General features: G+C 38.2%; 3 protein-coding genes across 4 annotated transcripts; all 3 read right to left on the reverse strand.

Annotated features, from left to right (window-relative positions):
- Positions 1 to 811: 811 nt before the first annotated feature.
- Positions 812 to 4,908, reverse strand: LOC104931588 (zinc finger protein 706). The gene is made up of 4 exons (XM_010746629.3): positions 4,782 to 4,908; positions 2,263 to 2,413; positions 1,937 to 2,071; positions 812 to 1,773 (listed from the first exon to the last, which is right to left on the reverse strand). Exons 2-3 carry the CDS (start codon positions 2,395 to 2,397, stop codon positions 1,976 to 1,978), a joined length of 231 nt encoding a protein of 76 aa, XP_010744931.1. The 5' UTR covers positions 2,398 to 2,413; positions 4,782 to 4,908; the 3' UTR covers positions 812 to 1,773; positions 1,937 to 1,975.
- A 618-nt stretch (positions 4,909 to 5,526) lies between these two features.
- LOC104931589 (ladderlectin-like) lies at positions 5,527 to 7,007 on the reverse strand. The gene is made up of 7 exons (XM_027286704.1): positions 6,900 to 7,007; positions 6,727 to 6,796; positions 6,589 to 6,630; positions 6,304 to 6,470; positions 6,063 to 6,197; positions 5,828 to 5,939; positions 5,527 to 5,730 (listed from the first exon to the last, which is right to left on the reverse strand). Exons 2-7 carry the CDS (start codon positions 6,776 to 6,778, stop codon positions 5,654 to 5,656), a joined length of 585 nt encoding a protein of 194 aa, XP_027142505.1. The 5' UTR covers positions 6,779 to 6,796; positions 6,900 to 7,007; the 3' UTR covers positions 5,527 to 5,653.
- A 3,179-nt stretch (positions 7,008 to 10,186) lies between these two features.
- On the reverse strand, positions 10,187 to 12,535 carry LOC104931590 (ladderlectin). Of its 2 annotated transcripts, XM_019270773.2 has the most exons (7): positions 11,521 to 12,384; positions 11,359 to 11,435; positions 11,165 to 11,203; positions 10,918 to 11,063; positions 10,683 to 10,814; positions 10,484 to 10,595; positions 10,187 to 10,361 (listed from the first exon to the last, which is right to left on the reverse strand). In XM_019270773.2, the coding sequence occupies exons 2-7, from the start codon at positions 11,408 to 11,410 to the stop codon at positions 10,282 to 10,284; spliced, it is 561 nt and encodes a 186-aa protein (XP_019126318.1). In that variant the 5' UTR covers positions 11,411 to 11,435; positions 11,521 to 12,384; the 3' UTR covers positions 10,187 to 10,281. The 2 variants fall into 2 exon arrangements, with proteins under 2 accessions (XP_019126318.1, XP_027142498.1); XM_027286697.1 differs by having other exon boundaries at positions 11,165 to 11,200; positions 11,359 to 12,535.
- Positions 12,536 to 12,585: the final 50 nt, after the last annotated feature.

Consider the following 12,585-nt stretch of genomic DNA (forward strand, 5'->3'; position numbering starts at 1 on the left):
TCATAATTGATTTATCGTTTAATTTCTGTTTCTCTTTAATTCTGATAGTAAACACTTAAGTCTTTTCTAAGTTTTTTTTTTTCTAAGAGATTTGGTTTACTAACAGAAGAAAAACAGGAATTAAACAATAAATCAATTATGAAAATAGTTGCTCAAGTAGTCATTCTGTTTCCAAATATACTCCAGTTTCTTCCACCAGAAGCACTGCGGTCCGTCTCCATAGAGAATATGCGGCTATTCTATTTTTGCCGGACACCACAAGCAGCCTGAATCAATCTGCAGAGACCAGATCGAGCTGACAGGAAGTCAGAAACAGCAAAGAGAATCTGGTTGATTTTCAAAATAAAACACTGTGCAAACTTCAGATCATACAAATCATTTTCTTTTACATATTAAGAAGCAAATAAAGCAGAAAAAAAGGCCAAATCTGAGCAAGTTAAAGTCTGTTGGGCTAAACGTTTCTTAAACTTTCCTCGTGAGTTTGAAGATGCAGAGGACAGACCAAAACAGACGGAGACGTGCCCGGTGGGTTTTTGACTTTGTTGCGGTTACGTGATTGATCTTTTTTTTTTTTTTGCAGCCCTATTGTGGACACACACACACACACATCACTACTTCATCACAGTGCAGGAAAGTTTCATGTTTCATGAGCACAGAATCAGCTGGGCAGACGGGTCACATTAAATACATTGTTCAATTTATTGAAAAGGGTAAAAAAAAAAAAAAAAAAAAAATACAGTGAGAGCAAATTAGTGACATTTTTCCTGCTAGTGAATAAACGAAGATAAACAGCGGTGAAATCATTTTGGCAGTTACTAAACAAATGTGTCAATCAATGAACCAAACAGCTGAAAGCGTAAACGAGGATATGTTAACGGGGCGTTAGCAACAAGAAAAAAATAAAGTTTGTTTTTTCAAAATAAATCTCGTCCTGGTTGAACTAAAGAGGGACAAAGATGATTTTATTGCCAAGATTATGTTGGGAAACATGCCAGAGAAGGTCGACATTAAAATTAGCATAAGAAAAAAAACTTACTATGAGCTGTGTGTAACGTGAGGTACTGTTGTGAGGTGTTACTGAATGTGGACTCCAGCACAGAGGAGGCAGCGCTGTGGAGTCAGAAAAACATGAACCTCAGGAGCTAATATCCTGAATTTACCTTCAACAACCAGAAAATCTAAAGTTGCACAAAGGTTTTAGTCGTTCAAAGAGGCCAATGCTTGTGGAGACTCATTTTATGGACCTAATTTTTGCCTCTGTTCAAGTGAAAAGGAAATAAAATGATTGGAGTTTAAACCCAACAGCAGTGCTGTGCCCTCTGTGGATGAGTGATCTATCGTAGGGGCCTTGAATGTGCCGTCATTTCCTCTGAAGTGTTTAACCCGGTACAACCAGCTGTTAGCTTGTCATACATTCAAATGTTGATTTTTTTACGTCCCACTGGAGCCTTTTCAGACTTATCACAACTCCCGGTCATTAGTCACAAGATAGTTTTATTCAGTGTTAGCAGGCAATCTCGCCGGTCCCCTCCCCCATTTGGAATAGTAAGGTAGTTGTACATAATAAATATAAAATGGGGTGCTGGTGTACTTCTGCCCCGTCGTTATTGTTTTTTTTCTCTTACAAACACACATGTACACAGCACATACACACATCCACCCCCTCCCTCCGTCGCAACCCGTTGTCCATGAATACTGACGGGTCCCCCAGTGTTCGTCATCAACTTCCTTCAGGCGCCATGATTCAACGTTTAGTCCGTGGTCATTGTTTATCTGCAAGTGACAGTTTATGTTGTTTGAAATATTTACAGTGACTCGGTATGAAGTTTGGGTGAACTTTAACAGATCTGATAACATTTTGATGACAACGATGTAGAAACTTTGAGGGGTTTCATACAAATACGGTCTAAGAGAAGGTCACCACAGTCAGTCTTACCCCGGGTTCAGGTTCAGGTCCGGTCCAGTCAGCAGTTCTTCATGCCTGAACGTCGGCCAGCTCAGGAGGCATTGGGGATTTGGGATGTTTGCTCTCAAAATGCTGCTTGAAAGTCTTCGGGTCTGGCATCTGTGTCTGAAAAGGAAACAAAGGAGTCGTGGTTTCAGATCTTTTGATCTCGTGGTAACAAATTAGACTGATCAGAACTTATCAATTTTTTTTAATTCTTCTGACATTTTTCAGACAAAACATTTGATCGAGACAACAACAAGTGTTAAATATCAACTTGTCTAAGTCTGATCAGAGTTCAGGTGGGTTGTATTTACCCGGCAGACGGGGCAGGTGTGGACCAGTGCGGCCTTTGCTGCAGTCTTCTGGTCCGCGCCCTGACCTTTCTTCTTCTCTGCTGCCTTCTTGGCGTTCTTCTGCTGGGACTGAATCTTCTGCTGCCCACGAGCCATGGCCCTCAACTTTAACCTGCAGCAATAACAAACAGAGACAACAGATTATCCATCTGTGCAACTTTTATGGCCCAAATCATGATCACAGCTTTTGTTTGCTCACACAATGAGATGTAAAAAGTTTGATCAGTGAAAAATAAACAGCAGCAGACACATTTAGTCTCTCTGACACCTTTGGGATGAACTGGAACATCAACTGCGAGTCAGGCGTCATCATCATGAGTGTGTCACCTCATTAATGCTGTTGTGGCAGGTGTGTCACAGGAGAGTGAAGGCTGCCACAGCAGCAGATTAACGCCCATTAGCGACGCAGCGATTAGCAGAGGTTTAAAAACGTCACCGCTTTCTAACTGTAAAGGTTCGTACGCCGAGTGCAGCAGTGAGTGAAGAGACAGACTTTCAGTATACGGAAAATTAACAACGAAGCAGAAAGAGAAGCATAGGAAGTTAAGACGGGGAATTTTGGAAATATTTCAAATCGGAAACTACATGGGAATAATAAAAAAAGTATGGGAATTAACTGTATCAAATCTAAACATAAATATAAAAATGTTGTTTTGTCATAAGCAGACATCAAAATACAATTTAAAAAACATTTCAACAGATTTATTTGTAAGTAGAACGTTTAGTTTTGGTCACTCTGTGTGCTCTGGGCTCTACAGTGCGGTCCAGGTTCAGAAGTCATCTGTACATGATGGAGGAACAGCAGATATTCAAGTGTACCTGGATTAAATCTGGATGATTTAGTCAATATTATGAAAATACAGTTTCCCAAACTAAATTTAAGCCAATCTTCAATTTCCATGTAAAGTTTCCAACTTTAAAAATTCCCAAAATGTTTACGAAGTGCCCTAACAGAGAGGCACAAACAAAGCAGGGTAAAAATAATATTTAAGAACACGGTAATGGTTATAGACATTTAGATAAATAACTGAATAAATCAAATTTATTATTATTATTAAAATAATAATAATGAATATGGTGAAATAAACAGTTCCAACTAAATCTGATTATATTACAATATTATAATAACATCATAACCTTCATGTTTCTTACAGGAATATTGAACTGTAGCAGCTTTAGTCACTTTATATCAGAGCTTGATGTGCAGCTTAGTCTTTTAATTCAAACAGCTCTTATCTGATACATATTTCGTAATACTGCCTTTTTTTATTTGTGTATCAATATATTTCAGATCAATACGTAACGTTTAGACACAGAAAATATATAACATTAAAGCCTTTGTGTCATCAAGATGAAGAGTTTTATGGCTCGTTTACAGAGAAAAACTAATTATTGATCAAATGCCAACATATGAGAGAAAGCTTTAACCTTATCTTTAATATAATAACAGTTATATTTAATATAACCGTTATCTTTAATATAATGACCGTTATCTTTAATATAACGACCGTTATCTCTAATATAACGACCGTTATTTTTAAATTAATGACCGTTATCTTCTGTTTAATGACGTTATTTTAAATTAATGACCGTTATATATAAATTAACGACCGTTATTTTAAATTAATGACCGTTATATTTAAATTAACGACCATTATTTTTAAATTAATGACCGTTGTATTTAAATTAATGACCGTTATTTTAAATTAATGACCATTATTTTTAAATTAATGACCGTTATATTTAAATTAATGACCGTTATTTTAAATTAATGACCGTTATTTTAAATTAATGACCATTATTTTTAAATAAATGACCGTTATATTTAAATTAACGACCGTTATTTTTAAATTAATGACCGTTAAATTTAAATTAATGACCGTTAAATTTAAATTAATGACCGTTAGCTCGATCAGAAAAACAAAAATCTTATACCGGCTGTTTGTGACATTAGTCTAGAAGAACTTGTGTTAATGTTACATGAATGTTACATGAATGTTTCATGTTTTAATAGTTTAAATTTATATATTTCTGTTCAGAGTTCACAGCAGCAGCAGCAGCAGCAGCAGCAGCAGCAGCGGCGGCTGTGCCCGGGCTAACGGACACTTCTCCCGGCTCCCATCACCGTTCACACACCGCTAACCTCGGCTTCAGCTCGTCAGACTGCTGTAGTAGAACAGCTCCTGTGATGCTGATCAGGTGTAACGTGTTAATTAGTTTCTCATTATAGATCTATTTATATATATTTACATATATTTATATATCCGAGCTCACGGAGCTGACGGTGTAACCGCTGAGGCCTTCCGTCAGCTAACACTGCTAAGCTAAGCTAAGCTCGCCTGTGACTTCGGGTTTAAAGGCGACATGAGACCGTTAAAGAGTCAACAGCCCAGCTGCGGACACAAAGCACAGGTGAGTGACTCTGAGCGAGTCTTACCTGCGTGAACAAAGACTCATTTTTAGTGTTTCTGTGGGTTTACCTTCGAGCTCTGACTCTCTCTGCGCGCCGCTGTCCGTGAATGACAGACGACGCTTCAAAGAGGGCGTAAAGAAACTGCCACAGAGACGAACAGCGCCACGCAGGCCGAGCGAGGAACTGCAGAGTTCAACCGGCTGCGACAGAAACACTCTCCTCTGTCTCTGAAGGTTTTACAGCATCCTAAGAAGAGTTTACATCCAATAACTAAACACACAGACTTATTTTACATAAATTAGATACTGTCCTCCTGTCAGACGGTGTTGGGTGTTGTCCAAAGTAATATGCCAAAGTTTGGTGCCTTTGAGCTTAATGTCTATTAAAATTGAAAAAAAAAACCCATTTTTTTTTACCAAAACTGTTTGATGCAGGAGTTTAACTCAACAGTTACCATCGCCATGGCAACCAGTATGTATAGGTGCAGATGCAGCTGATTGAGACTAAGCACTTTTTCTAACTTTTTATCCTCCTGCAGCTGCTTCTTCATAAAAAATTAAGCCACCAGTGAAGTTAGCATTTACTTTTCAACGTCCTGCATTCACACCACAATTTCAGTACGAGGTTTTAGGACAATAATTTCATCCCAGGGCATGAAACTTACTGTACTTCATTATAAAATAAAAATATTTTAGATGAATTAGTTTCATCATGGAGGATAAAGTGTTAAAGCACACGACAGATTTCTTTAAGCAGCGTTGCTTTGTACCACAGACAACACAGAAAAAACAAAGGTTTGTTTTCATCATGATTTATTTTGTAATTTTGTTTTCCACAATTTCCCAAAACCATTTTGAGAAACAACAGAATCATCATCATCAGTTCCTGTGATTCATACTGTTATTTTTCAGAATAAAGGTTTTCCTGAATTCTTAATATTTAAACTGATCTTGTTGCACAGATGAAGGGAAGCCTGATCCCACAGTTCTCATCGCCCCAGTAGTAGTAGTAGTCACCTAAGAGACAGAAAAGTTCCAGTCAGTATTTTAGAAGTTGTTGCTGCAGTTTTACTGAGTCACTTGATTTCATAAACAGGTTATTAAAAGACTGTACCTGGGTAGTTCATTGCGAGACAATGCTCATTATTATGATAATTGTCAGGCTGGCCAGTGCCCCAAGCCCTGTAGAAAAACGAATCACCATCGCTCCAGAGCCAAGTGCCTTCCTGTAGAACAAGTTTTTTGAGGTGGAAGAGATGTTAGACCACTGGATTATCATTTTCATGCTTAAGCAAGGAGCTCACGTTTGTTTGACAGCTTCACTTTAAACTCAGTCTTCTCTTCTCTACCTTAACAGCATCATAGCCACCAAGCCAGGCTTCAGTAAAACGACCAGTGTTGCTCCTCACGACCTCCTGGACGAAATCGTACTCTCCTAGGTTGTGGATGGAGGCGAGGTTGGTATTCATATTTAAACAGTGGTTCTATAAAAGAAGAAAATAACAAAGTCTGAATGCACGTAGATACAGGATGAACCCTTTTTGTTCTCTTGACAAACAAATATGAAATACATAAAATACAGGGGTGTACCTCTGCCTCTGCCCAGGTCTTTTGGGTGTAGATAAAGATGAAACATCTGTTTCCATATCTGGCCCAGCCGAGTGGACAGGTGATCCTCGGGAAGACGGACCCCATCTCTACTCCGACCTCCTCCTTCTCTTGTATCCTGTCCAACATCTGCACCGGCGGCTCCACATCTGGAAGGAAAAAATAAATACATTTAATGATGATCACAGTCCGGTTCCTTTAAATTAATGCTCACAGAGAAAAATAATAAATATTTCTTTTGTGTAAAAGTTGCTGCAGTTCTTTTACCTGGATGCGTCTCCTGAGCAGCTGCCACCTCCTCTACTGGCTCTGTTGTGGAGGAAAAAAGTTCAACTGAAGTTAATTTTCAGGTAAATCAAAGGTAAAGTTACTGCTAATGCAGGAGACAAAAACAGCTGATCGCACCTGTCGCAGTGCTCAGAGCAAAGGTGGCACAAAGAAGCAAAACGATCTTCATGTTTAACAGTGATGAGTGCTGCAATGAAAGAATTCAAAATTAATAAAATCATTTTAAAAATCTGACCTCAGTGCATCTGAATATTCAGCTATTGATGCAGACGTTCAAATAAAAGTCTCACCTGCTTCAGTTGTGAAATCTGCAGGCTCTGTGAAGCTGCAGGCTGAGAAGTGCGCTTTATATACTTAGTCAACCAGAAGGAAGCAAAGTTCAGCTGATTTATTGTCCACCATTATCATCATCAATGAAGTTTGATCTCATGATGGTGTTGAAGTTCCTCGTTATTCTGCCAAAATTCCTCTTCATCAGCAATAAAATTGATTACATTGTGATAAGCAGCCCTGTTTCAGTTCATTATCATATCTGGACTGCCAGTTCTTCTCACAATATCTTTTGATGAGTCATGTTGAAAAGGGTGAATTAAACTCATTTAGAAGAGATAATGTCAAAGTTACAATTACATGCATGAAATGAACTGGGTCTTCATTTTAGTTGTTATTATCTTTACATGAAGGAATGAAATTCACTGATCGGTTATTCAAAGTTATCATTTTCAAGGTTTATCAAGTTCCTGTTGTTATTTTTCCATCTTATTTTTATTGTGTTTTTGAGATCGTTTTAATTAACTGTAAATATTCCATTTGTATATTTAATTTACTTATTAGCTCATCAGTGTAAACCCACAATTAGAGAAATGCAGAACACACCAGTAATGACAGGCTGAAGGTCCAGGGGTCTTCAACAGAGGTACTCAAGGAGGTCCACTAATGTTTGTCATAACAACTGACAATTTTCACTAAAATAATTTGTGAGGATTTGAGAATATAACAAAAATGATGACTGAGTAATTTTCAAGCAGTGATTTGTAATAAAAAGCTCCTTTTGACTAAATCTATTTACAAAATAAATGATTCCCATGACATGATTCACGTAACATAACGTGACTAGCTGCTATTGGAGGGAAAGGGACAAAAACACAGCAGTTCATTCTTTGTTGGGAAATGTTGTTTGTGTGGCGATGATCTCAAATGAAAACATGAAACCTGTGATGATCAAAACATATACAGGCTAATAACACAGTATATGAATACGTTAATAAGGTGAAATAAAAGGTGAATAAAATAAATATAAAGTTATTATAGGCCAGGCTTAAAGTGTGACACATTTTTAAAATGAATTACATGTGGGGATGCCTGTTCTGGCTGAAAAAGGTCTGCTCTAATCACAAATGTATTTCCGGGTATTTTTAAAACGAGTGTTCAGTTTGATTTGAGGTGACTGTGCTCAAACATCTGGTCTGAATGTTTCTCTGACATTTATAAAATGTGCATTCAAATGTGTAGTCAATATAAAATCAGTCAAACTAGTGTTGGTTTATTCATTTAAAAAATGAACTGTGTTTTTATCGAGACAAAAATTTAGATGATAAATCTGTTAGAGGTAAGAAGAGAAGTGACAGCACTGAAGGTCAGCCCTGACACGAAATAACATTAGCCTCACTTTTAACCTTGTTGTCACGGTTACAATAAAATAAAATAGAGTTAATGAATGATCACACGTGACTTTCAGTATGTCCATTGTCAATAGCCGATCAATATAATCATTCAGAGAGCATTTACTGTTAATCTCAGTACATATCATACACGATATAGATAGTACATGTCATTATCATCAAGTTTTTCACGATAAACCAGTAAATCACACGCCTTCCCAGCACACACTGGCGTCACTGACTGGCAGACACGGTGGCTGAAGGGCGACGTGTATAAAGGCAGATCCCGTATCTGCTGATATAAAACTAATAAATGATTGAGCTTGTTATTGGACTGATGACAAAGTGACGGTCGAATAATGTGATTCAGGACTTTAACCTCCAGGGTAGCAGGATTTAGCAAGACTCTGTAAAGTTTTTGACTGACGGGGTGCGTGTGTTCAAATTAAATATACAAATGGAATATAACATGAATTAAAAGATTTCATAAACTCAGAGTAAAACATAAAAATAAATGACACCCCCCCACAACCACCTCCATTTTCCGTGAGCTGCTGTAGCCACACGGTCTCTGGTGGCTTGTCTTTTAAAACATGCTGTTCAGATTTTGAGCCCCTAGTGACATCACTAACGGGCTCCTGAACATATTCCAGAACCAGAACCATGTTTCTCTCGGTGCTCGAGCTCACCTGTTGTCATGGTAGCCTGAAGCCAAACTCAGGTTCGTTAGAACAGACACTGAAACCTGCGGTCTTAGCACTGAGCGTTACAGATGGGGTCCAGAGAGGGCTGCTGTGCTTGATCTGTGAGGAATTTTAACCAAATAATTTCACAGACATGTCGTTAAGACACCTGAGAACTGTGCGAACTTGTGGAAAAGATGTATGACGAGTGAGAGAAAGAGCTGATCCAAACAATTCTACAATAAGCAGCAAATTTTCTTGACATTTTGAAGTTTTCTTTAACTATCATGTGTTGAAACAAAGCCTCCTCATGCACCTCTAATTCTGTGAGGTGCAGACTAGTTCGACAACCTTTACAAAAGGAAAACTGACTAGGCTAACAGTTATCACAACTTGAAAACTTGTAACAAAGATCTAGATCTGAGTAATGAATAAATCCAGTTTGATCAATATTATATGGAAGCCTGGAAGGGACATGGAAAAAAATTGAAAATTCAGTGGCAGTGTAGTTTTGCGTTATCTTGCAAAGTTAGCACACCTTGAGTGCTGCATCTTTAGTCAGATACACCACAGCATGTCGACAGTCGTCAGTGTTGAAGTAGCATTTCCATCATGTGATTTCTGCATTAATTTGCAAGGTTTTCTTAATTAATCTCTCAACCACTATAATAGTCAGACAATAACATAACTACAACAGATACCTGTAGTCAGTGGCAGCCTCAGCTGCAAACTTTGCAAGATAACGCAAAACTGCACTGCCACTGAATTTTTCTCCATGTCCCTTCCAGGCTTCCGTAATATTACATTCCATTGACTGCACAGTAAAAAGAAAAAAAAAGAACCCTGCATGTTTTATTTCCTCCTCTTTGATGAAAACTTCTTTAAAACTCTGACATCGTGCAGTTTTATTCTCGTGTTTCATGATTATTGATGAATGTAAACCAGCCCAACAGTTGCCTCTCTCTCTCCTCAGTGAAATGCAGTGCAGTAAGATCATTTATCACTTTATCAGCCATTCAGTGCATACCAACAAACACCTAAACACGTTATATTACAGATTTATATCTGTTTTCCTGTGTAGTTTATGGATTGAACTTTTAAAAGCTTTTAATTTATAAGTGGAACATTCGCAAGTGATTTTATTTCTCAGTGTTTCCGTCATGAACCTTTGTGAAATGTTTATGCCCATATCTACTTCATAAACTTTGACTGAAGAACAAAGACAGAAAGCGATTTCAGAAGTTAATTCTTACTTTATTTCATTATTGAAGTTAACACTTTTTCACATGTTTCAATGAACCACGTGATTTCTTCAACAACTTTATTTTCTACAATGATTTCAATGGTCTTGTCCCGCAGACAAAGGGAAGCTTTGTGTCACAGGGCAGATCGTTCCAGGAGAGGTCCTCTGAAAAGGAGACAAGAGAGAAAAGTCAGATGAAAAATATGTGATTAATATGATGTGCCAGAGCGGACAGACTCAAGACTGATTCAAGAACTGACACTGAAGAAAATATTGCTTCACTGTACCGCTGTCATTCATTTCAACGCAATGCTCGTTGCCGCCCAAATTGTTGGGCTCATCCCCACCCCAAAAATGATAATCGAATTTTGATCCGTCAGACCAGAACCACTGAGACTCCTGTAAAACAAAGAAATGAAGTTAGCAAACATGATTGAAACAGCACCGACACAGATTTTAGGGGAATTTATTTTAAACGCTGGATACCTCGACTGCATCAGTGGCACCAACCCAGGATTTGGCATAACCGCCGCTGCTTTTCACCAACTTCTGGATATAATCGTACTCCTCTAAGCTATGGATGGAGGCGAGGTTGGCATCAAAACGCAAACAATATTTCTGTAAAAAAAGAAATAAAGATGTAGAAAGATATATACACACACGCAAATATTCAGTATACTATCATCATATTCATTTTATGGAGTGGAGTGTCAGGCTCTACCTCTGCGTCTATCCAGGTCGATGGTGTGGGGAAGAATTTGAAGCATCTGGATTCAAATAGTTCCCAGTTATTGGGACAGATGACTGTTCTCTCCATCCCGCCATCTTCCTCCACCACAGGCACAATCTCCTCCTTCTCAACCAGAGCTAACAATTCAATTAAAAATACATGTCAAAGTGCAAACTTGAGTCTAAAGAACCAGAGAGAAAAGCTTGAATTTAGTCTTTCAGATGATGTTCTGTCTCACCTGGCTGCTGGACGTCCGTCATCTTCTCGACTGGACCTGCTGCAGAAGAAGATTAGATTTGTAGTCATGCTCAGAATAACCTGTTGGGGTTCCCTCCCACAGCAGATTATATTCAGAAACATATAAAAAGACATTTCACGACAGTATTTCCATTAAAAACCCTTTAAAAGTTTCTTCATTGCTTCACGCCTCACCTGCTGCAGCATCCAGAGCGAATGCGGCGCACAGAAGTAGAGCGACCCTCATTGTTTTACAGTGATGAAGTGAACTCCTGCAACACAAGCAAAGAGGTTAAACATGCACAAGTGACGACTTGTATCTATCTGAGTGTCTGAGTCTGGATAGGAGAGTCTCACTTGCTTCAGCGGAGTCAGATCTCTCTGTGTCTGCAGGACGTGGAGTGAAGAGTGTTTATATATACGAGCAACAAGGAAATGTATCTGTGTTGAATCAGGGTCAAAAGAGCAATTAATTGACTGGCTGGAACTCTGACCTCGTTATCTGCGTTATAATTCTTCTTTCCGAGCAGCTCTTCAGATTAGTCACATTTTATGGCAGTAATATTATTCTTGATAATTCCAGTTCATCTATCTGGGTTCAGTTCGAGCATGTGAACAATCTGTGTCAGTTTTACATCCAGAGGAAAACTCCTCCTCTTTCTGTGGATAACTCTGAACTCTTATAGGGAAGGTTAGCGTCTCCACTGTCTTCAAAAGTTCAGTCCAGGTCTCGCACTCAGCAGTTTGCAAGACACAAACTCAGTAAAATGACCAAAAAAAAAGAAGTGACATTTGTAGTGTTTGAATCCAACGCTGTCCTCTCATTCATCTATTCACACACATCCCAGTGGCAGTGAGCGACCATGAGAGGTGTTGGAGGAGAAATTTGTGGACAAAAGGAGCTGAGGGTAGAAACAGCATCAAGCTGATGATACGTGAACGAAGTACTTAACTGCAACTTCAGCAGAACCTGAATACATAACGGATACGGTACATGAAATATATTTGCACACCATTTGCACTGTGTACAGTCTAATGGTCAATATTTCATTGTTGATTGTTTATGTATACTGTAAATAACTGTAAATCCTGTCCATACTGCCATATTACCACACTTATATTTATACTAATAATTCCATTTACACTGGGCCATATTGCCTCACAGATGTCTTAAGCTTGTATATATTTTTAGATTTGTATATTTCTATTCTATATATATTTATATTTTTATATACTTTTCTTTTACTATACTCGTGTCCATGCTGTTCTGGACAAGAGAGAAACGCAGTTTTGATGCTCTGTATGTCCTGTACACATAGCAGCATGGACAATAAAGCTGACTTTGACTTTGATATTCTGTGTTTATTCTGTCACACACTGGAAGGGAATAAATGTTTCTGTAACATATGATTAAACCTGAAA

This window comes from Larimichthys crocea, chromosome XIII (genome assembly GCF_000972845.2).
Source record: "Larimichthys crocea isolate SSNF chromosome XIII, L_crocea_2.0, whole genome shotgun sequence".
NCBI lineage: Eukaryota > Metazoa > Chordata > Actinopteri > Sciaenidae > Larimichthys > Larimichthys crocea.